The sequence below is a fragment of the Nasonia vitripennis genome, chromosome 1 (genome assembly GCF_009193385.2).
Source record: "Nasonia vitripennis strain AsymCx chromosome 1, Nvit_psr_1.1, whole genome shotgun sequence".
In the NCBI taxonomy this organism is placed as follows: Eukaryota; Metazoa; Arthropoda; class Insecta; order Hymenoptera; family Pteromalidae; genus Nasonia; species Nasonia vitripennis.
In genome coordinates, this window is record NC_045757.1 from 10,882,122 (window position 1) to 10,903,382 (window position 21,261).

The 21,261-nt window shown below is 40.8% G+C and overlaps 4 protein-coding genes and 1 pseudogene across 10 annotated transcripts; 4 read left to right on the forward strand and 1 right to left on the reverse strand.

Annotated features, from left to right (window-relative positions):
• Positions 1–305: 305 nt before the first annotated feature.
• Positions 306–13,400, reverse strand: LOC100117824 (hamartin). Of its 6 annotated transcripts, none has more exons than XM_031929910.2 (14): positions 13,274–13,400; positions 7,626–7,931; positions 7,279–7,547; positions 6,839–7,084; positions 6,573–6,766; positions 6,363–6,484; positions 5,960–6,279; positions 2,938–3,543; positions 2,491–2,740; positions 2,113–2,411; positions 1,899–2,024; positions 1,586–1,822; positions 1,386–1,482; positions 306–1,301 (listed from the first exon to the last, which is right to left on the reverse strand). In XM_031929910.2, the coding sequence occupies exons 2-14, from the start codon at positions 7,744–7,746 to the stop codon at positions 763–765; spliced, it is 3,426 nt and encodes a 1,141-aa protein (XP_031785770.1). In that variant the 5' UTR covers positions 7,747–7,931; positions 13,274–13,400; the 3' UTR covers positions 306–762. The 6 variants fall into 6 exon arrangements, with proteins under 6 accessions (XP_031785770.1, XP_016839843.1, XP_016839841.1 ...); XM_016984354.3 differs by lacking the exon at positions 13,274–13,400 and adding an exon at positions 9,138–9,281; XM_016984352.3 differs by lacking the exon at positions 13,274–13,400 and adding an exon at positions 8,855–9,127.
• Positions 4,184–5,940, forward strand: Or129 (odorant receptor 129). Its single transcript, NM_001190608.1, has 9 exons — positions 4,184–4,327; positions 4,402–4,524; positions 4,605–4,722; positions 4,787–5,051; positions 5,126–5,236; positions 5,305–5,395; positions 5,463–5,599; positions 5,675–5,807; positions 5,875–5,940. Exons 1-9 carry the CDS (start codon positions 4,184–4,186, stop codon positions 5,938–5,940), a joined length of 1,188 nt encoding a protein of 395 aa, NP_001177537.1.
• On the forward strand, positions 9,066–12,166 carry Or130 (odorant receptor 130). Of its 2 annotated transcripts, XM_008216623.2 has the most exons (10): positions 9,066–9,193; positions 10,247–10,370; positions 10,440–10,562; positions 10,664–10,781; positions 10,857–10,992; positions 11,219–11,350; positions 11,435–11,525; positions 11,593–11,729; positions 11,801–11,933; positions 12,016–12,166. In XM_008216623.2, exons 2-10 carry the CDS (start codon positions 10,275–10,277, stop codon positions 12,061–12,063), a joined length of 1,014 nt encoding a protein of 337 aa, XP_008214845.1. In that variant the 5' UTR covers positions 9,066–9,193; positions 10,247–10,274; the 3' UTR covers positions 12,064–12,166. The 2 variants fall into 2 exon arrangements, with proteins under 2 accessions (XP_008214845.1, NP_001177640.2); NM_001190711.2 differs by lacking the exon at positions 9,066–9,193 and having other exon boundaries at positions 10,227–10,370; positions 10,857–11,118; positions 12,016–12,164.
• Positions 14,300–16,417, forward strand: Or131PSE (odorant receptor 131 pseudogene; annotated as a pseudogene).
• On the forward strand, positions 18,303–20,103 carry Or132 (odorant receptor 132). Its single transcript, NM_001190609.1, has 9 exons — positions 18,303–18,446; positions 18,523–18,645; positions 18,718–18,835; positions 18,905–19,166; positions 19,242–19,373; positions 19,468–19,558; positions 19,638–19,774; positions 19,840–19,972; positions 20,056–20,103. Exons 1-9 carry the CDS (start codon positions 18,303–18,305, stop codon positions 20,101–20,103), a joined length of 1,188 nt encoding a protein of 395 aa, NP_001177538.1.
• The last annotated feature ends 1,158 nt before the right edge of the window (positions 20,104–21,261 follow it).

Here is a 21,261-nt window from a genome sequence, read left to right on the forward strand (position 1 = left end):
GTAGTATGTTAACACAAACATACGTTTTTCAATTGTACGTATTTCTTAAAGTAATTTAAGTTAGTACCTGTTTTAACATTGTTAAAATAATTGTATCAATGAAATTTTACTTCATCGCATTTCTTAAATAAATTTACATTGTATCATAAATATAGTGTTCGTTATTATTCAATTAATATGTTAAAAAAATGTCAATATTTTAGAATATTAAAGGATGAAGGTAATTTGGAGCAAGTCATATGAATTCGATTTCTCGAATTTTTCAAACAATTTTTGCCATGCAAAAAATAAAAAATAATCAACAGTATGCTCACAAAATATTACTTTTATTCAGAGCGAATTCGTCTCAAAGACATTTTATCTTCGTATTCAACGCAGAGTTTCAAGCAAGATGTGTCTATGTATATGTTTTTGTGTATTTGTATGTTTTTGTGTCAGTGTGATTGAATGTGTGCAAGTATGAATGTCTGAGTTCGTGTACACGCAAGCGATTTTTATATCCGTACAAATCATCCTTTTCTCGTCGAGACTCGCGCGCACGCTGAAATATCACCATCCTCTTCAAGACGCGCAGTCTTTCGCAATTTATACACAAAAAATCATCTCGTCGATATCGCATCAGCAACTACAAAAAACACTCCTCTAGTGGTATTTGCATACATACAACAATTCATTATTCTTATCGTGGGATCCACCAACTGACTCCACGTATCATCATGATCATCATTATCAATGTACATTAAGAAAATGATTCTTCTCTTTCTACCGCTGAGAAGCGGCAGTTGCAGATGAATTAGCCATGATGGTCTTGGCTGTAGAAGTTATGACGACCTGGCCGGCGCTAGACGAGGGACCTGCTGCAGGCTCGACGATGGCCTGGAGGTTGGCGATCTCGCCCGCGGGGTCGCAACAGTCGTTCATCGCCGAATGAATAAAGGCCAAGCTGCCCTCGCTCGAGGAGGCCAAACTGGCTGACAGGGGAGGCGAACGCTCTTTTGGCGAGGCCGAGGAGGCTAGATTCACAGCGCCGCTCGATGACGACATACCGAATGTCGCCTGCTCAAGCTTTCCATGCAGCTCGAGGATGCGACCTTCCAGTAGTAGATTTATCTCCATCTGTGCCTTGTACTTGGATTCGACAGCTTCAAGCTCTGCTGAGTGTTTCTCTTTAGATTCTTGGAGGAGACGCTGCTGGTCCACCAGTTGCACCTCTTTGCGCGCATCCTTATGCTCGAGATCGGCCAGGCGAGCCTTCAGAGATTCCAAGTGAAGCGTTTGTGAATCAAGTTGACGGCGAAGACCTTATGATATAATATTATTAATATTTTATCGTTATAAACACGCAAAACGTTTTCGATATGGATGGCGCGATATTTTTTACTCACTTGAAACTTCCTCCGACCAAGACCTTTGTATTTGCGCAGCTTCTTGTCTAGCCATGTGAACGGGAGCATTTATTTTCTCTTGAATTCTAGCTTGAGCCTATTTTTTTTAGTAAAAAAAAACATTCGACATTACATTTAATTTTTATTTTTGAATTGTTAATTGAAAAGTCATTTTACATCGACAGGAAATAAATGTATACCTCTCCTAGCAGTAAGAACCTCTTTTGTACAGCCTCTAGTACACGTTTAAGTTCCTCGCTTTGGTTGGCGGCCCGTAGTGCTTCTTTTAACTGATGTGCTGCCTCGAAGAGGGTAGCCTCGGCGGCGCGAGTCTTAGACTCGTGGTCCGTCACCTTCTTTTTTTCACTTTTCAACTCGTCCTCTAGCGATTCGATACGATCATTTAGTGCTGCGTTTCGCTGTTGTTCTTCATTGCACTGATTGATAATTAATAAAACTGAATAATTGATTTTAAAATAGCATCATTGCTAGTTAATACTATGACTTTATTACCTTGGTCTGCCAATGATGGATTGCTTCCTTCTGCTTGTTCAGCTCTGTGCGAAGTTCAAGTTTGCTGCGGCTCAGTTCGCTCTTGAGTGCCTCGATTTCATTTTCTGATATTTTCAAGCTTTTCGTCTACAACACAGGCATTAATTAATTTTAACTATTGTAACAACACCTGTCATGCAAACAATTAAAATATTGTTAGTGCCAGGAAACCCACCATCGCGGTGTTAAGCTCCTCAAGGGCACGAGAATCCCGGAGCTTGCCAAGCAGTCTTCTGTTTCTTTCGGCATGTACTTCCCTACGCTGACGTTCGAATTGCAGTTGCATCAGCATCAGCTGGATCTGCTGATTTGCCCGATCCATTTCACCCCAACAGCCGGCACTGCTTGACTCACTACTGACATCGTCGTTAGCGCTTTGCTGTTGTTGTTGCTGCAACTGTGACGCAGCGGCACTGTTTTCTTCATCATCCGGCTTTGTACTTCTTCTTCCACCTGGCCAGCTTTGCTTTGATCCTTATTTATAAAAATCGATTGCTTCGTTTTAATAGTTGATAACATTTTAACCAAAAATATGTAAAAAATCAAAACTTACTACACTTTGTTTCCCCATAACCAGTATTTCTGGAACAGACCTCGATGTATCTCTCGAGCATGGCACTGGGCGAAAGCCTGGCTGACTCGGGAACATTGGCCTGAGCCTCATTGCTGGCACGTTGGTCCAGGATGTCCAAAAAGAAGCACTCGTAAGGCAGCAGGCCGCAAGTTTGGGTCGAACGTTCACTCGTGTCCTCTGGTCTACTGATCGACTCCATATCAGGACATGATTTTGCGCGGCGACGAGTCTACATAAAAAAAAGATATGAAAAATGGTTGGAACATCAGGCAATACTATTAATCACTGAGTCATTTGTTAGACTGATAATAGACATCAAGCATACGATACTCTTTTCTTTTTTTTATACTCGTTTCACAATAAAGCTTAGTCACACAAAGAAAAGCGACGCCTGATCTTGCCAAGCACTTATCTACTCGAACAAACCTTCGAGGATGGTACGGGCGTCGGATTCTTGCAGTAGAACTTGAGCAGCACTTTGCGAGACAGATCGTTGAATGTCTGTCTCTCCTTCTCCGAGCAATCCTTCGTCTCGAACAATGTCGATCTCCTCGCAGACACGATGTCCGATACTTCCTGGTCCTCGAGCTGGTGCTGCTGCATCTCGACCCTCCCGTTCAGCATAGCATTGACCTGTTCGGTCGTCACTTGCGCCATCATCATCTGAGTAGCCGTCGGCGTGGACATCCTTTTGACGCTTGTCGTCGTCGAGCTCGTCACGACCACTTGTTCTTCCTGTTTGAGTGCCATCGTGCTTTGCTGCGCGTTTTGCCTGTCTGCCACGATCTTGTTAAGCTTACGATCGAAGATCGAGCTGCTGCTGCCAGAGTCAGCGAGGCTAGAGAAGAGGGCAGCCGAGATGTTGCTTGCTGCGGCCGAGGGCGTCGAGACCAGATGATTGACGGGCGTCGGAGTCGAAGGTCGACTGCTGCTGGTCGCACCACTCAAGAGACCGTTGTTGCCGAAGGCCGAGAGTGCGCGCACCGCTGCCGAACCCACGGGTAATTGTCTTCCTGGCATTTGACGTGCATCCTAGACAAGATAAAGGGTTTTAGATGGACTGGAAATATTCTTAGAGATTGAGGCAAGCTGTGACCTTGGGTAAATTATGTAGGGTTCGAAATCGATTGAATTATAGTTGTAGCAAGGTGCAATAATCGTCTTTGGCTGTCAGATCGAGAGATTACAACAATGATTTTGGTAAGTAGAAGATGCCGTGACTGGTCAGCCTCGACAAATGCCAAAGCACCGGGTCTATAATTTACACGATTCTACCCTTTGAGCTGTTTTAGTAGAAGATCTACCATAATGCATGTTGTTGTAAATATACAATGTCAATATATAAGAAAACTACATTCACGAAAATAAACGTAGCCCTAGCCGTTAGCATTCGAGAAATGAATAATAGTATAGATCAAACAAAAGCTGCCAACGCGTCCCTAACCGAACTACTAGAAAGAAACTAACTCACTCAGTTAAAGTACACTAAGTTGAATTGATATCGATCAACTTAACAAGTACCATTAAGAACTCCATACAGTAGAATCGTTACCACGTAACGACACGAATTTGGCTTTCCCGCTCATTTAATTTCTCGGTATTTTTGGTCCCCTTCTACAATTCATCTGCATTCGTAAAAACTTTCCGACAATTCAAATCAGTCGCAGATGAGATGGAGATCTATGACAGTCGTTACTTTGTGCACGCTAAACGCTTTCAAGAACTATTAGGTATCTGGCCCTACCAGAGCCGCTTAAAAAATAATTGCAGCTGGGTTATATTGAGTTTTCTATTCATCGCTATGATAATACCTCAAGTGAGCATTAATCTTGGTTCTCAGCAATTTTCCAGTGATTGTTTTCTATTAACACCGTGATTTTGCGCTTTTAGATCGTAGGTCTGTCCGTCCACGCTGGGAAAGACAGCAAAAGGACTTTGGAGTGCACCTTTGGAACGTGCTACATGCTTGCGATCTACATGAAGTTGCTCGTAGCTTGTGCCGACAAAGACAAGGTCGGTTCGAGGCGAAGCTTCAATTTTCAATCTTTTCTTCTGACTTATTTAAAAATAAATTCTCATGTCTGTATACGCAGGCAAAGTTCATATTCGAATATACGGCCAGAAATTTCAAGAAGATCAACGACAACGACGAGCGTAAAATTCTCATAGAGTACTCCGAGAGAGGAAGATTGATAGGCGTCGTTTATACAAGTACGTTCGATCACAATCCCGCCCTTGAAATCTTCTAACTCTAGATTCAATTTTCTTTTATTAGTTTTCGTGCTAGCTGCACTTGGCGTGTTCGTTGTGGTGCCTCTAGCTCCGGGTATCCTGGACGTGATACTGCCATTGGAAAATGGCACGCGTAGCAAGTTCTTCATTCTAAACGGTGAGTTCCTCGTCGACAAGACCGAATACTTCATCGAGATATATGCGTTCGATAGTATCTGCTGCATCGTGACGGTGCTAATCATATGTGCGACGGATCCACTGTACGCTGCGATCTTGGAGCATTGTCTGGCGATTTTTGCTATTGTTAAGTAAGTACTTGACCATGACTATGAGTATCATTAAAGATATTATTAGGGGGGATTGAGTTTGCCGATTGTTACAGGCTTCGATTGAGAAAGTATAGGGTGAGAAAAGGATTGAAGTGCGTAAGCGCCGATGAGGCGGAGTACGAGGCCATTATCAGGGCAGTCCAGTTGCATAGGGAAATTATTGCGTTGAGTATAATTTGAATCGATATTAATGTCTTTTTGGGTCCTTATATTAATAAATGTGACATTGCAGGTTTATAGAAACTATTCAAAACAATTGCTCGTTGTATTTTGCTTTTGAAATGGGAGTTACGTTGATCAGCTTTACGGTAAATTTCGTTTTGGTAAGTAGCTCCATTATTATTATGTAAGGACTATAATTATAAGGATTTTCAAGGTGATCGTTTTCAGGCTGTATTGAAGACTCCGGACTTGTTTGATCGCCTGCGACTGGCTATGGTTCTATTCGCTCAGGCAGTACATTTATTTTATATTACGTGGCCAGGGCAGAAACTTATAGATCATGGCGAAGATCTGTTTAAGGAAACGTAAGTTTTATTTGGGTGGTTTTGAAAAATAAAATAAAAATAAAGTAATGGGAAAAAGATTTTTTCGTATCAAAGGTACTTCAACGATTGGTACAAAAGTTCGGTCAAATGTCAAAAAGCGTTGCGATTCATGTCGCTAAGATGCAGCAAGCCCTGCAAGCTCTCGGGCGCAGGGGTATACGTGTTGAACTTCGCTTACACCCTATTGGTAACTACAACAATTATAATTCTAAATAGATTCTTCTAAACGATTTTACGTAAAACATTGATTTCAGATTTTGAAAACATCCGCCTCGTACATCACAGTGGTAGCTCAATTTGAATATAAAATTGTCGCTTAGCACGGTCAGAAAATCTTACGCTTACCTTGACGGGAGTGGTTTCGGGTGTAGCCTCAACGGCTGCCTCGGGTGGCGATGTCCTGCTGCGGTTGCTGACTGCAGTCGAACCGGTGCTGATGTTGAGACTCGCGGCACCTGGTGTTGTTGGCGTCGACTTTGCCTCGTGCTGCGACAGCGGCGTTGCCTGAAGTGAGTTCGCCGGTGGCGGACTTTGAGGGGATACAACCATGCTCGGCGACCAGAAACTGCCGTCCTGGCTGCCGTTCGGAAGTCCCGTATTTTCCATTACCATCGGAAACTCGCTGTTGCTGCTTATTGGCGTGTACGGACACGAATAATCTGAAAATCAAAATGGTGTTTTGACGATTTGTTTTTAGGATTTTGATACGTACATGAAGATTTATGGATGTAGGAGAAAATACCTGATATTGGCGTGAAGCGCATGTTGGCAATCGGCACTCCCGCTTCATCTCGATTCGACCTTTCCAGCAATGAAAAGCGACCACATTCTGCCACGACGTCATGATGCTCCATTTTTTTCCACCTACAATATACAAAATACGTTACTATTTTAGGTGTTGTGAATAACAAGTTATTACCAAAAAAAAAAAAAAAAAAATGATGTACTCTACCTTGACGAAGAGATCTCTGAATCTTTGGACATTGTTACGAGCAGCGGGTGCATACGCACGGAGTCTAGCATAGGACTAATAATCTTTTTGAAAATCGCCAGCTGATCGCGTTGAAGGTACTGTTGTTTTAGAAAAGAGACGAAGTTGCACGGATACATAGCGTAGAGTCTGTAAAATAGGTGATGCAGTCCAACCTACATTTAACAATAAATGAAATGTTATTGAATACATCGATTTTAGATTGAACAGATGAAATTCAGATATACCTGTACATGGAGGAGGTAGAGTTGGTCTGCGTCACAGCCGCCGTGCTGGTTCAACATTGAAATTGTTGAAAAGGACACGGAATAAGCTGATGAGATGGATATGAATCGGTGATAATGGAACGATGCGAGTCTAGAAAATACTTCAAATATCTCATTGAGATGAGGTGTCAGTGCTGTTGGTAACATGGGTAACAGGGTTATCAATAACAAAAGTGCACTCATTAGCAGCACTATGTCTTCCTCCACCTGTAAAGTTTGATTTTTAATTAAATGAATTGTTAATTAAACGTATTTAAGTCTATTTTGTTTAAATGTTTGAAAAAGGGTTGTATCTATGTTAAGTAGATAGAGTCCAATTACAGTAATACCAAACCCTAAAGCTAATTTTTTCTGTTTTATCAACTTATAACTTATTGTCAGACACAATATAAAATTGGTACCTTGAGTAAATGAAGCAGCTGTCTGAAGAGTGTATGACTAGCCAATTTAAACAGCCAGGTGGGTTGCCGTCGAGCCACATGACCCAATAGGGTGAGTGTCCGAACTTTTTGCCCATTGTTAGCAGGTTTGGCTGTAAGTGTTTCTGTCAACCTATCAAACAGATGCTTGTCATGTGGCTCTCTCACTCCTGCTAGAACCTCAACAGCTCTAAGTGAGTCAGTGGAAAGATAGTAATCAAACAATCCATTTACCAACCAGTTATCCTTAGCTGAAAATAGTACATAAGGCATCAAAATGCTGAGTTGAATAAATAATAGCCAATTTTATACTGCTTTGAATCACTCACTGGATAAGAAATGATCATGAAAAACTTTTTTGATTTCCTCGACCTCACTGAGTTTGTTAGACTCGAGCATGTGAAATAATTCGGCGACTCCTGTGCTGCTGTTGGCATTGTTGTTAGTCATGCCGAAAGAACCTGGTTCTCTTTTCCTGAGGGACTGCTTAGCTAGCTCCTTTCACCACCCGAAACGATAAGCGAGAACCTGTAATGGCTCGCTGCTGCTCCACCATCACAACACCGCTGCCCTTTCAGCCGTTTCTGTTTGACTTGACTCCTGATGGTCATTCGAATCTTGCTGTGTATCTTCTCCTGCAAAATAAAATTTGTCTTTTATCAGTAAAATGTAACTGTCAATAATTCCAGAGTAAATTACTAGAGCAGTGATAAAGAACAATATTCAATTGAAGCTTTAAATCCAGGGTATAATAAAAGTGAGAACAGACTGCATCAAGCCAAAAGTATGACTATATTTAAAGCCCATGTATTTCAACCATTTGGATTCAATTCAAAATTCTATTTCCTTCCAAAGCTGATAAAAATATTAATCTTCTAGTCTCCATCATGCCAAAACCAGTGCATCAGCATATCTGACCACTGAAATGAAAACCGCTGAAGCAGCATAGCAATTTCCAACAATCCCATCACACTGATAAAAGAATATCAGGAGTATAAGGTATAGTCAGATAACCAACTGACAAAGTATATGAAATTGATCAGTGATGCGTGCAAGCAGCTGAGTAACAAGAGCCTTGTTCTTGTGCTATATGAAATTCAGCATCCAAAACAAAAAGGAATCCCTCCACAGTGTTTGCTACAGCGAAAACGGAGCAAAACCGCGAGTGCACGGAGCCAGGACGCTGATGTAGGGAAGCCAGAGCGGCGAACAGCTGATCGCGAGCCGGGCTCGTGTGCCGTACCCAGCTGCGCGGCGAACTACCTGCGGATCACACTCGCGTTCCTCGTAATATAAACTACTTGTACCTCTGCTCCGAAGGCAAAACGGAGTTTTTCATTCGGACACACCTCTAGCGAGGCAGCGAAACAAGACAGCGGCGAACGAAGCCGACGTTGCACAGAGATAAAAGAACACTCGTATAGGTGCTTACACTAAGCACTAGCATGCACATTATATGTACCAAGAGATTGAGAAGTACAGGTACAGCACGGACACACGGGAGAGACAAACAACAGAGAGACAGAGGAGTAGGTTGCACAATGCAATTTGAACGTACACAGAGGGTAGTCAGCTAGTCGGTGATGTCTCCCGGACGACTCTCAGCAGCAGCTGCGTGTGCTGGAGAGAGAGAGAGAGAGAGAGAGAGGGCTCCGGACTCCGGAGTAGTAGACTGAAGTAATAGCTGCTGCAGCTACGAATCTACGATGGTTCGCCCATGGATATAACCTCTCTCAGCTCAGGCCCTCGCACGCGCACACTCTACTGATGGCGATGTGTGTGTGCGCGACCGCCGACCAGAGAGAAAGATGGGCGCAGAGCCGCAGAACAGCGACTAATACCTATAGTGGGCGACGACGAGGCGCATCGTTGTCGGCGGATTGGATCTCGGCAAAGTGTGCGTGTGTATACGTGTTGAACTTATAGTTATATGTTATATCGGCGGTTGCGGTTGGTTCGCGGTTAGTCGGGAGAGGACGATGGTGCTGCTAAGTGCTAAGTATACCTAAGTATCTGCTGCAGCCTGCAGCGATGTTGACGATGATCTGCACTGCCGACGGATGCTTATGCGATATGTATATGCATATCATACTATGCATGTATGTATATATTTATTCATGCGTGTTCATATATATATATATATATATATATATATATAAGTTAAGTGATAGATCTGAAAAATGTTTATCTATAAACGACTTTGACTTACTTTGTACAAATTTGAAAAATTTTTTTTTTGTTCGAAATTGCTCCAACTCTTGGGAAAATTCGAATAGCAAATCTATAATAGATAGCGGTTTGTCGATAAAAAGTGTAGATGATCAATTGAAAAATTACTACTTGCACACCTCCCCCTTAACACTTCTTGTTTTAGAAAAAAAACGGTTCTAATGTTCATCAGACTTATGTAAGGTATGGATATTTATGGATATGACTTTGCACTTTAACTGATCTTAACCTTTTTTAAATTTCACTGCACGCATCGTTCGCAGGCTGCTTTTTGTCAAACGGAATGCACTATAATCTACTAAAAAATGTGAATTGGAAATGAAGCAAAAGGAAAGAAATAAAATTATTTCACACTTCAATCACAACTCCAGTTAGATGTGGGTCACAGGAATTTTAAAATTAAAAAAAAAAAACTTGACGAACTTCAGGTGTCGCAGACTTCTATACTAGACTAAAGAAAATGCGACAACTGAGTATAGGCACCTTAGCCATTACCATCTTAGCAGCACCTGCGTTTCGTTAACTTATGCAAATCGGCATCCTCTAACGCTCTCGTTGTTAATAAGTTCGCTATTATACCTATCTCTTCGCGAAATTGCCGTACAATTATCTTATCATGCATCGTACGTGAGATAACGACTCCGGGCCATGCAGAGGCAAAAAAAGGAAAGAGTTAACGTGTACGAAACATCCCAGCTTCAATGGAGATTTACGATAGCAGGTACTTCGTCTTCAACAAGCGCTTTCAAATGGCGCTGGGAATTTGGCCGTACCAGAGTCGCGTGAAAAATTCAATCACATATGCTGGGCTGGTGCTGGTGATGATCATCATGCTGATACCACAAGTAAGTTTCTTCGTAAGAATGAGTTTTGAGAGGAAATTATATACCGATGGCGTTATTATACCCGCGCAGTTCATACGGCTGAACACGTATTTGGGGAAGGACATCGAGAAGACGATGGAGAACATTTTCATTTTTTTCTACGTCTTCGGGATCTTTGTTAAACTGTTCACCGCCCACTTTGCCGAAGACAAGGTATAAGGCAGCTGAGTCTTGTTGAAATGATGATCATATAGAGTTTAAATCTTTCTTCAAATAAAATTTGAACGAATGAAAAGAGGAATACACCTTTTCAGCTGAAAATCTTGTACGAAAGCACCGCGAAGAACTTTGAGACCTACACCGATGCGGTAGAGGCGGAAATTATGAAGCGATACTCCGAGAGGGGCCGACTGCTCACCTTTGTCTTTCTCCGTACGTGTCTTTTTTTTTCCACGCAGTCGCGCGTACAATGCCCAAACGCACACGTTCATAGATCGACTTTTCCAGTATACATGATTTCGGCAGTGGCGGTGTCGGTGGTGCTACCGATGTGTCCCATCGTCCTGGACTCGACCGATCCTCTCGACCAGCCGAGGCCCCGAATGTTTATACTGAACGGAGAATACATTGTCGACAAATACGAGTACTATTTTCAAATCTATACGCTGGATATAATTTCCGTTTTTCTGATGATCTGTATTTTGTGTGCGACCGACCCGATGTACGCGGCGATCGTCGAGCACTGCTTAGGCCTGTTCTCGATTTGCAAGCACGTATCACTGACATTTTCCGCTCTTTATTCGAGCGAGAACACTGAAACCTGCACCCGAAACCTATATGCGATCTAACGCGCGGCTGTGAGCTTTTAGATACCGATTAAGAAACTTCAACAAGTCCTGTGGGCTACAGATGGTCGAGCACGCCGAAGCCGAGCGATACGGAGGCGACTACGCCTACGCTGCGCTCGTCAGAGCGATTCTTTTACACAAGGACATTATAAAGTAAGCTGCGTATGTATTTATAGCGCTGCAATTGTTGTCGAAATTTTACGTTTCTTCTACCGTGGCGATGCGATGGCTCATCAGGTTCACCGAGATCATTCAAACCTCGTATTCCCTGTACTTTCTGCTGGAAATGGGAGCCACCATCGGTATTTTGACGTCGAGCTCCGTTGTGGTAGGCGTAGACTTTTGTCATAAGCGAATTTGCAGTTACGCTACAGGTTTTGCAATACATCGTGCAGGTCGTGATGAAGCTGAAGCAACCCCTCGAACTCTTGAGGTGGTCTTTGTTCCTCTTCGGCGTCATTCTGCACATATTCTTTCTGACTTGGCCTGGACAAAAGTTGATCGACTTCAGCAGCGACATCTTCCAAGAGGCGTGAGTATGTCTTCGAAATCGCGATGTTTTTGTTTTTCTTTCTTCCCTTCTGAAGGGATGCTTTTCTGAAGGTATCTTAACGATTGGTACAAGAGTTCGCTGAAGTGTCAGAATCTATTGAAGTTCATGTCGTTAAGATGCTCGAGGCCTTGTGAGCTGTCGGGAGGTGGACTGTACATCATGAATTTCATCAACTTTGCGACGGTAATACGATCGATTGGTTTTTACAATGTATAAGCATGGGACACTACTTATCGTGACGTTGAACAAATATATTATTTTGAAGATTCTCAAGACCTCAGCTTCGTACATCACGGTCTTCTCATCAGTTTGATTATCGATTGGAGAGTAGAAGACGCACTGGTTAACTTGCGGAATAATACAATCGATTGTTCATTAGATCGCGGCACTTATTGAATAAAAAATTTTTTATCGCATAGAGTTATTTTTTATTATTCGAAATAATCACTATTGCTAACGGCCGTTTCGCGCGACGTTCAATCGACAACTGAGGCCGAATAAGGATGTGCTGCGGTAAGCTGGGCTCGTTAATATTTTATCTTCGAGGCATTAAATATATATCTATAGATGGCTACAGCTAAACTCTTATTGTTTTCATCGGCAATTCGAGCGTGTTACACGTGCGCGTTTACGTCGGGCTGATGCGAGTATGCGAGAAAAGCGACGATAATGATGCTGCTAATATTGCATAAACAGTTTCGTCGTATCGATGCGATTGAATTTATCATTGCGAAAAAAAGAGGCACGCAAATTTGCGCGATTATTACATTTAGCTCCTGGAATTGTTTTTCCGGTGCGCCATTGACTCGGGCTCGTTATCTTATACGATGAACGAGAAACATAGTATAACATGTAAGGTGAAGGAATTGACGAAGATTGCGGATATAATATTCAAATGAGCAAATCATATTTTCGATATCCCAGAAGTCTTTTGCCGCTGTCATTAAGCCCTTTTTGCAATGCCTTATGCGGAAGCTATTATATATAAGTATATCTAAGAATATATTTCGCTCCGAAGACAAGTTAATTGTGCTCTGTAGAGCTAATAGGCGTAGGTAACTTCGGTTGAAGAGATATCGCTAATTTTATATAGTTTTATTTATGCATGTGCGCGGTTAGCTGTGGTGAACACTTTGAAGCTTGCGACCAATCACTCATTGACTTCAGTTACGACCGGACAACCAGACTACCTAGACAGTCAGTGCGGTTTCTTGCAATATTGTCATTCGATTTTTTTTTTTTTTTTTTTTTTATTTAATTAATGTAAAATCAAGTGAACATCTGCGCGGTGAAATAATAATTCTGGCGGACGTAAATCGGAAGCTTATTATTTTTTAAATTCAAATGACTAGATCCATGCATCCATTGGAGTTTTAATTCGATATAGTGCATCGAAAAAGGACGTTATCCGTCTCATTTATGTAAGGTAGGTATATACAGTATACACTTTTTAGTCACGATGACCGACGAAAAAATTACATTCAAGTCAAAAATTATTTCTCATTAGAAATTATAAAACTCACCCTTGCAATTGAGGGTGCATGGATTGCCGTCTAGTAGTCTTCATGTGTTCTCACTGATGGAGAACCTCATCTCAAGTACTGTTACAAGATCTTCGCGTGCGAGATGTTCTCAAGTCTTCATGGCGATGGCTATACTCTGCTTCATCAGGAGTCCAAGTAAGTAACCTTCAATTTGGTGTTTTTCTGTAAAGAGTAAAATAGTAAGTGTATTTATCCAACGAATTTTCATATTTAAGTTGCAGGTTTGTGTGAGAGATGGAGAGAAGGATGGCGAGATGACTTTCGACCTGATGATCATCAAGACGAGTCGATTGCACAATAAGATTTTTGAGTTGTGTACCAGTGAAGTTCTGCTTATAAGTAGAACATAATTGAGATAGAGATAAAACTATAAATAAGGTATAGAGCTTTACAAGTTTGAGTGCTAGGTTTGCTTTTTAATAAACGGTGTACGTTAGATGCGGGTTTAGCTATATAAAGTTCAACGCGCATTCACGATTTATAATTGCTATAGTACAAAGGGTAGTTGGATTTAGCGAGTTGCTGGAAGAAAATTATACTGCCTTATTATAGCTATGATTTCGTGAAAACAAAATAAAGAATAATCTCCTATGACATATCACAGCAAACTTTTACATTCGACGAAATATTCATAACCACTGTAGCGACTGCACTCTCCCATACGCGTCAACTAAACAAAACTAATCCAATGGCCCAAGGAAAAAAAAATTAGCACGTATATCAGCTAATCTCACTATTTTAATATATTATGACAAATGACAGAGCTAACTCCAAAACTTTATTGCCTCTTCGTAATTACACCCCTTTGGGCTGAACTAACGGAGAAGCGATAAGTTGCCCTGACGCCCACACCCCCATCATTAACTTCTTTCATCACCTCGAACAATATCCGTGCAATTATCTTATATACGCATCGTACGCCCAGACTGACAACTCGGCCTGCATATAGCCCGAAAATGATCATCCGCAAAAACAAAGGATATAAGTCGTCGAGTAAGAGCCGTCATGGAGATATACGACAGTAAGTACTTCTTCTTCAATAAGCGTTTCCAGCAGGCACTGGGTATCTGGCCGTACGAGAGCCGCGCGAAAAAAAACGCTCATGTGCGGAATCCTGGTGCTGATCGCCATCGCTGTACGCTCGTGCCCCAAGTACGACTGACGTATTCGTTTCGTAAAAATGCTTTTTGCCATATATAAGCTTATAACATACTGATGATGATATGAGACTCGTGTGCGTATAATACAGATAGCGCGACTGTCGACGTCAATTGGGAAGGACCTGGAAAAAACGACGGAGAACGTAGTCATTCTGCTCTATACATATTCGGGATCTACATTAAGCTCTTCGTGGCCGTGTATTCCGAGGATCAGGTAATCTGTCTAATCTACAATCAAAGCTTGTGAATTGAAATGCTCGAACGAAAGAGGGAATAAACATTTTCAGATGAAAACAATGTACGAGAGCACAGCGAGGAACTTCCAGGTCTACACCGATGAGACCGAGAAGAAGATTCTGAAAGACTATTCTCTTTTTCTGTGTAAACTCATAGGACATCAGCGTTATATACTATTGTTCTGACTCTCGCCATTGATGGACGATGATAATGTGCGTCGCATCAAAGGCGGAAGTCACACAATTATCAATAGCTTCATATGATCAACTGTTTTTTAGTATACATGATACAAGCGTTGATGATATTCATATCGCTACCGTTGACTCCCGTTTCTCTCGATATAATCATGCCGAGACCTCGAATGTTTATACTGAATGGCGATTATTTCGTCGACAACGATATATACTATTATCAAATTTATTTATTCGATTCCATTGCCTGTGCAGCGACGGTCTTCATAATGGTTTCGACTGATCCCTGCATGTACGCGGCTACAGTCGAGCACTGTTTGGCACTCTTTTCCATATGCAAGTACGTTTTAGGTGACTTTTTTACTGTTTCATTATTATATATGTCCTTCGACATCAAAAACAAGGTCTTTTTCGATAGTGAAATTTGATACTCTGGAGATAAGAATCAGCACTATTAGCTTAATACTATTACACTGCATAAGTTGAATATGCAGCGTAATAGTATTAAGCTGTGAAATTGAACTCGAAAACTAAAATCAAAATGTACTACGTACGCGACCGAGATTAAAACACGCGGATTTAATTCGTGCAGCATAATCACGTATGGTTCCCACGGGACATATCGCAGAACTTTCAACTTGGGTAAAGTGAAGAAAGCTTATTCTATGTTGTTACATTTCAGATATCGATTGGAGATTTTCAATAGAAATCAAAACGATAGCAAAACGAGCATCACTGAAAAACCTCGACACGACTATGCGTACTATGCGCTCAAAGAAGCGATTATTCTGCACAAGGAAATTTTAAAGTAAAGCGCATATTCGCACTGCTTGAATTAATTCTACGACCTAATCTGTTACGTTATTCTCAGATACCATGAGATTCTGCAGGCATCTTATTCCTTGTACTTTCTGCTAATAATGGGAGCTACTATAGGCAGCGTGACGATGAATTCCGCCATGGTAGGTATACCTATGATATTTGGTTATTGCAATGAATATAACGTAAAGCGATTTTACTTGTTATGAAATTTGTGCAGATCCTCGTGAAAACACACAACCCCTTTGTATTGATAAGGTACACTCTGGTTTTAATCGGAATTATGGGACAGTTATTCTATCTGAGCTGCGGCCAGGACAGAAATTGATCGATTATAGCAGCGAGATCTATCGACATATGTAAGTATTTCTTGAAAATTATGATAATACATTTGCCTCCTCTAGTTCTCTATCCATAGTGTTGGAGTGTAAGCATACCTATTTTACAGATATCTTAATGATTGGTACAACAGTTCATTGAAATGTCAGAATCTATTGATATTCATGACGTTGAGATGCACGAGACCATGTACGCTGGCGGGAGGCGGAATCTACGTCATGAATTTCATCAACTAGGCGGCGGTAATGTAATTTATTCAATCACGTATTAGGTTATTATTTAATGAGAATAATATATTTATGAAGATCGCAATTCTATATTTCAAGATTCTTAAAACATCTGCCTCTTATATTATGACCGTCTTTGCGTCGCTCTAAATACTGTGTTGATGAAGATAACATTTAAAACTCATAAGTAGCATCAGTCATTGAACTAATGGTCGACTCCATTTCGCTATTTGTTAAAATCTTTTGATAATTGTGTGTTTTTATATTAAATCAAACAACAAATTCTTATGTTTCAATCAATAAAACGCACTAGTTGTATAGCCAAAAATGTTTTCCTTCATTTTATATGTGTAAAAATGGATTAATCGCACTCATCACATATGAAATTCGCGTTATCCATATTTTTGAGACTAATAAGGTATTCCTCAATTCACCTGACGTAAGATTGTGCACTGATTTTTTTCTTTGTGGCATATGAATTCTGTATCGGAATCTGTATCATCTGTAGCGGAATGTTGAATTCCCCTAATACGCCAAAGTGCCTTACAGAGCATTGATCTCAATGAGAGATAGCAAAAGCGGTAACACTTCAGTGGTACAGGATCTGAATAATTCGATCGCATATCTTTATCTAGCTGCGGTTTCCACATTAATCAAAATAGAATCCACGATCAGTCCAACGTTTGATATTTTCATTGTAGCCTGCAGACTCAAAAGTAATAGCTTTAATTTTACTAGTATTGAGGTGCAAAGTCATGCCGATTATCTCTTGTTTCAGTATATGTTTGCAGGTTTGTATCAAACGCGCAATATTATTTGTCGATAATTATCATAGTCCATACAATACATCGTACGCGCGGCTTGCATCATTTGATTAATGATTTATAAGTCCTTCATCCACAGTATTGCAAGCTGACCTGCCAAACAAATAATTCTGATATAGCCTATGATAATAATTTTGATCGCAATATCGCATCAAACGCTTTAGGAATACCTATACTAACTGATTTTCATTGTCTAACCAAGTTTACTGCTTACTAGCAAGTTTTCTGAAAAGTCTCGAATCTTAAGAGATCAATAACATGTTAAGATTCAGATCGTTCGTGTCAAGTCTATAGCCGTATTTCAGGGTATAAGTATTACATGGTTAAGATTGAAATTAACAAAAAAAGAAACACCTATACCTGCGTGTAGACTACCATCGTTCCTTACATCTTGCTTCAATACATATAATTCATTTCCATACCTGTAGTAATACAATCAGCCGGATATAAAAATATTGAAAACAGGGATTGTCTGCAATTCATGAGCAATAAACAAGAGGTCTGGTACGTAGTTATTTAAACTTCGAAGCAGTAGTAACCAAGCCTTGTTCAGAGCATACTTAAAAAGCTTATCTTGTAGCCATGTAGAAGTTCGCCAATCCTAAAAAATTAATAATTCACGATTTTGAGAGATCAATAATAAAAATGTATCATTTCATTTGCGTACTGCGAAAAAGCCTTGATTCTACGTCGTAATTTAGCATAACATCAAATAAGCTGATCAATATTATTTTCTATCAACTCTTTCTAGTCTAGAATAAAAAATTCATACCCCAATGCTGAGTTTAAGATCATTAATTTCCCTTGAACATAAGTAATTTTTAACTTTAAAATTTTTATAAAATAATGCCGTTTAACTGACAAAATTTGGTCTTGACTTTTTGGCGTTTATCGCTTTTAAAATTCACAAAAAACTTTAGGATCCGATAAGGCAAAACTGTCACCGCAATCGTATTTATTTACACCCATTTTTACGCGAGTATAAAATGAGAACAGAAGAACAACGGAACTAACTTCAAAACTTCTTGCTCTTCAATCCCCTCTTTTAAAGTATGTGAATAAATCAGCTTATGCTCAATAATTCACTATCACCATTATCATCTTCAAGTAATTTCCGCGCAATTATTTTATGTACGACAGTTAGGATGGCGAAGGGCACACATACGCAATCCGCAAAAGAAGAATTGTATCTTGCGAAGCAGTTTTGCACAATGGAGATTTACGACAGTAGGTACTTTGTTTATAACAAACGCTTCCAAACGGCGCTGGGTGTCTGGCCGTATCAAAGCCGCGTGAAAAATGCTATCATATGCGGCTTCTTGCTGTTGGTCATGATCGCTCTGGTGGTCCCACAAGTAAGATCGTGAGTTTGCTTTCAAAAAAATCTGTTGGCTGCACACGAGAATCATGACTGTGTTATTCTGGCTGCAGATAATACGTCTGAAGATGTACATAGGAAAAGACAAGGACAAGAGCATGGAGAACGTTTTTGGTCTTTTCTACATTTTCGCAATCTACGTCAAGCTTTTTACGGCCGTCTATGCCGAGGATAGGGTAAATGTTCGGTATAGGTACATGGATTGCCGAGCAAATTGAAAAGTAAAGAGTACGATTGCAAGTTTACAGCTGAAGATATTGTACGAGAGCACTGCGAGGAATTTCCAGATTTACACCGACAAGATGGAGAAGAAGATTCTACACGAGAACTCCGAAAGGGGTCGACTTATCACGCTTGTTTTCATAAGTGCGTCCCTTATTTCACGAAATTCGCGGAACTTCACGAACACACAAACCCTATTGATTTTTTTTTCAGTGTACATGATGACCGCATTGATAGTGTTCATCTTGCTACCCATGTATCCCATCATGACGGACGTGATTGTCCCACTGGATCATCCTCGAGCTCGGATGTTTATACTGAACGGAGATTACCTCGTCGATAGGGATGAGTACTATTTTCAGATCTATGTGTTCGAGAGCACATCCGCTGCTCTGACTGTCTTCATTCTATGCTCGACCGATCCCATGTACGCCGCGATCGTTGAGCACTGCTTGGGACTGTTCTGCATTTGCAAGTATATCATATAAAAGACCATGTGCCGGAAAGAATTACAATCGCATACTCTATTGTGTTATTGATAAAATTGCAGGTATCGGCTGAACAACTTCAACAAGCCACGCAGGACCGAGATAATCGAAAAAGCGAATGCTGAAAGCCAGGTGGACGAGTACGCGTACACTGCACTCGTCGAGGCGATTCAATTGCACAAGAATATTCTCAAGTAAACTGAATTCGTTAGTTATATATTCGTGCTAAAGCAAAAAGCAGTGAAGTTTTGTCAAACGGTAATGAGGTTGTTGTAACGACATTTTCAGGTACACTAAAATAATACAGACGTCGTACTCGTTGTACTTTTTGCTGGAAATGGGAGCCACTATGGGTCTTCTAACTTCGACTTCCATCATAGTAGGTATATAATTTTTCCTCGTGGTAGATGAGCTGACGAGGTAGTGCCATATTTTGCTCGGAACGAACTTTTGCGTAGATCGTAATGAAACTGTATCGGCCACTGGATTGCATCAGATATTTTTTGGTCTTAATTGGATTGTTGCTGCACATATTCTTTCTGAGCTGGCCGGGTCAGAAGTTGATAAACGTCAGCGGTGACATCTTTCAAGACACGTGCGTTCGCATCATCGTATAATTGTCATTCGTAATGAGACCTGTATGTTGTGCGTTTTCTTCAGATATCACAATGATTGGTACGAGAGTTCACTGAGGTGTCAGCGGCTCTTGAGATTCATGTCGTTGAATTGCTCCAAACCCTGCCAGTTGTCCGGCGGCGGACTGTACGTGATGAACTTCGTCAACTTTGCGAGGGTAATCATCTTTCAATCTTTTCGTTCACTTGCGTCCATGAGTAATGTACTAATCGTCACGTTTTCTCGTATGTTATGTTGAAGATTCTCAAAACGTCGGCTTCGTACATCACGGTCTTCTCGTCGTTCTAAGCTGATTCCACATGATTTTTGACAACTTCATTACTGAATCTCTGGTTGTACCTCGGCGACTTGTCGCATTGAAATACAAAATTGTTGTACAACAAAGAACATTTGAGCTATAATGTAGTCGGGCTCTCGCGAATACAGCGCATCCACTTGGCTCTACTGACGATCCGTAACTGATTTAAAATGACGTTGTACAGCGTTAAACCAGGCTTATCAATATTTAATTTCGTTTTACGCATCGAAAGTCGGAGAGAATCTTGCTCTGCGCTCTTGTTAAACGCCTTCTTGCGAGAAGCGCGCTTGCCAGCACTCCCCTTTTTTCTTACCACCTTCACGTTATTGCCGGAACATAGTATTACGGCCTATTCTTTCAGGAAAGCGAAACAATTTTGCTCACCCTTTCGCGCTACGTCTATATGTCATAATAATCATCCACGCGTTCCTTCCTGATTCTCTTCTCTTCCACGCCTACATCATGCCCATATTTTCTTATAGCGAAGCAATTTGCAAGCTTTTTACGTTTCAATACGAGCTGAATCATCCGATACGTAACTTCAGAGTCGTTGCACGCGAGAAGTAAAGCTAACGATGGTACTTAACAATATACGTGTGTAGTATGTCTCGGAAATGATTTAGAAGCGAGAGGTATAGAAAAATAACATAGCATGTAAAAGAATATTTCGCATCGTTTATTATTCCCTTTGTGAAAATCCTTGCAATGATGCCTCAGGTTAACCATTATCTATCATTTCTCGTACAATGCATATCGAAGTCACTCACGTATGCAGACTTATAAGAATCGATCTGCGAGTATTTTTCTACAACGCGCATACAGTGTATATTATAATGCGAAACGCGGATGTAATTTGCTCGGATTACCGCCGTAACGCACTTAATATTATATTCAAACGCGAAAATCGCGCCTCTATTCGAAGTTCTTTTCATTGCGGACTATTATTACGCTTTCTTTGAAATACGCTAGATTATAGTCTAATACTAGGCAGGTAATGTCGAGAACACTTCGTTAGACTTCGTTAAAACGATTAGAGCGCAAATGCTATGAATCAAGCTAGTAATTGTATTTTTTTTTAAATTTACCTTCACGAAACAGAGCATTCCAAGTAATTCTTGTCTCGCGTTAACAATCGTAGCTTTGGGCTG

Excerpts from the sequence above, each read along its gene's own strand:
- Or129 (NM_001190608.1), top strand. The coding sequence starts at position 4,184 with ATGGAGATCTATGACAGTCGTTACTTTGTGCACGCTAAACGCTTTCAA. Across the intron at positions 4,328-4,401 it reads TCGCTATGATAATACCTCAA|ATCGTAGGTCTGTCCGTCCA; the intron begins GTGAGCATTAAT and ends TTGCGCTTTTAG. Across the intron at positions 5,808-5,874 it reads ACTTCGCTTACACCCTATTG|ATTTTGAAAACATCCGCCTC; the intron begins GTAACTACAACA and ends CATTGATTTCAG.
- LOC100117824 (XM_031929910.2), bottom strand. The coding sequence starts at position 7,746 with ATGACTAACAACAATGCCAACAGCAGCACAGGAGTCGCCGAATTATTT. Across the intron at positions 7,085-7,278 it reads AGCTGCTTCATTTACTCAAG|GTGGAGGAAGACATAGTGCT; the intron begins GTACCAATTTTA and ends CAAACTTTACAG. Across the intron at positions 2,412-2,490 it reads TTATGGGGAAACAAAGTGTA|GATCAAAGCAAAGCTGGCCA; the intron begins GTAAGTTTTGAT and ends TTTATAAATAAG.
- Or130 (NM_001190711.2), top strand. The coding sequence starts at position 10,227 with ATGGAGATTTACGATAGCAGGTACTTCGTCTTCAACAAGCGCTTTCAA. Across the intron at positions 11,351-11,434 it reads TTACACAAGGACATTATAAA|GTTCACCGAGATCATTCAAA; the intron begins GTAAGCTGCGTA and ends ATGGCTCATCAG. Across the intron at positions 11,934-12,015 it reads ATTTCATCAACTTTGCGACG|ATTCTCAAGACCTCAGCTTC; the intron begins GTAATACGATCG and ends ATTATTTTGAAG.
- Or132 (NM_001190609.1), top strand. The coding sequence starts at position 18,303 with ATGGAGATTTACGACAGTAGGTACTTTGTTTATAACAAACGCTTCCAA. Across the intron at positions 18,447-18,522 it reads TCGCTCTGGTGGTCCCACAA|ATAATACGTCTGAAGATGTA; the intron begins GTAAGATCGTGA and ends TTCTGGCTGCAG. Across the intron at positions 19,167-19,241 it reads GGACTGTTCTGCATTTGCAA|GTATCGGCTGAACAACTTCA; the intron begins GTATATCATATA and ends ATAAAATTGCAG.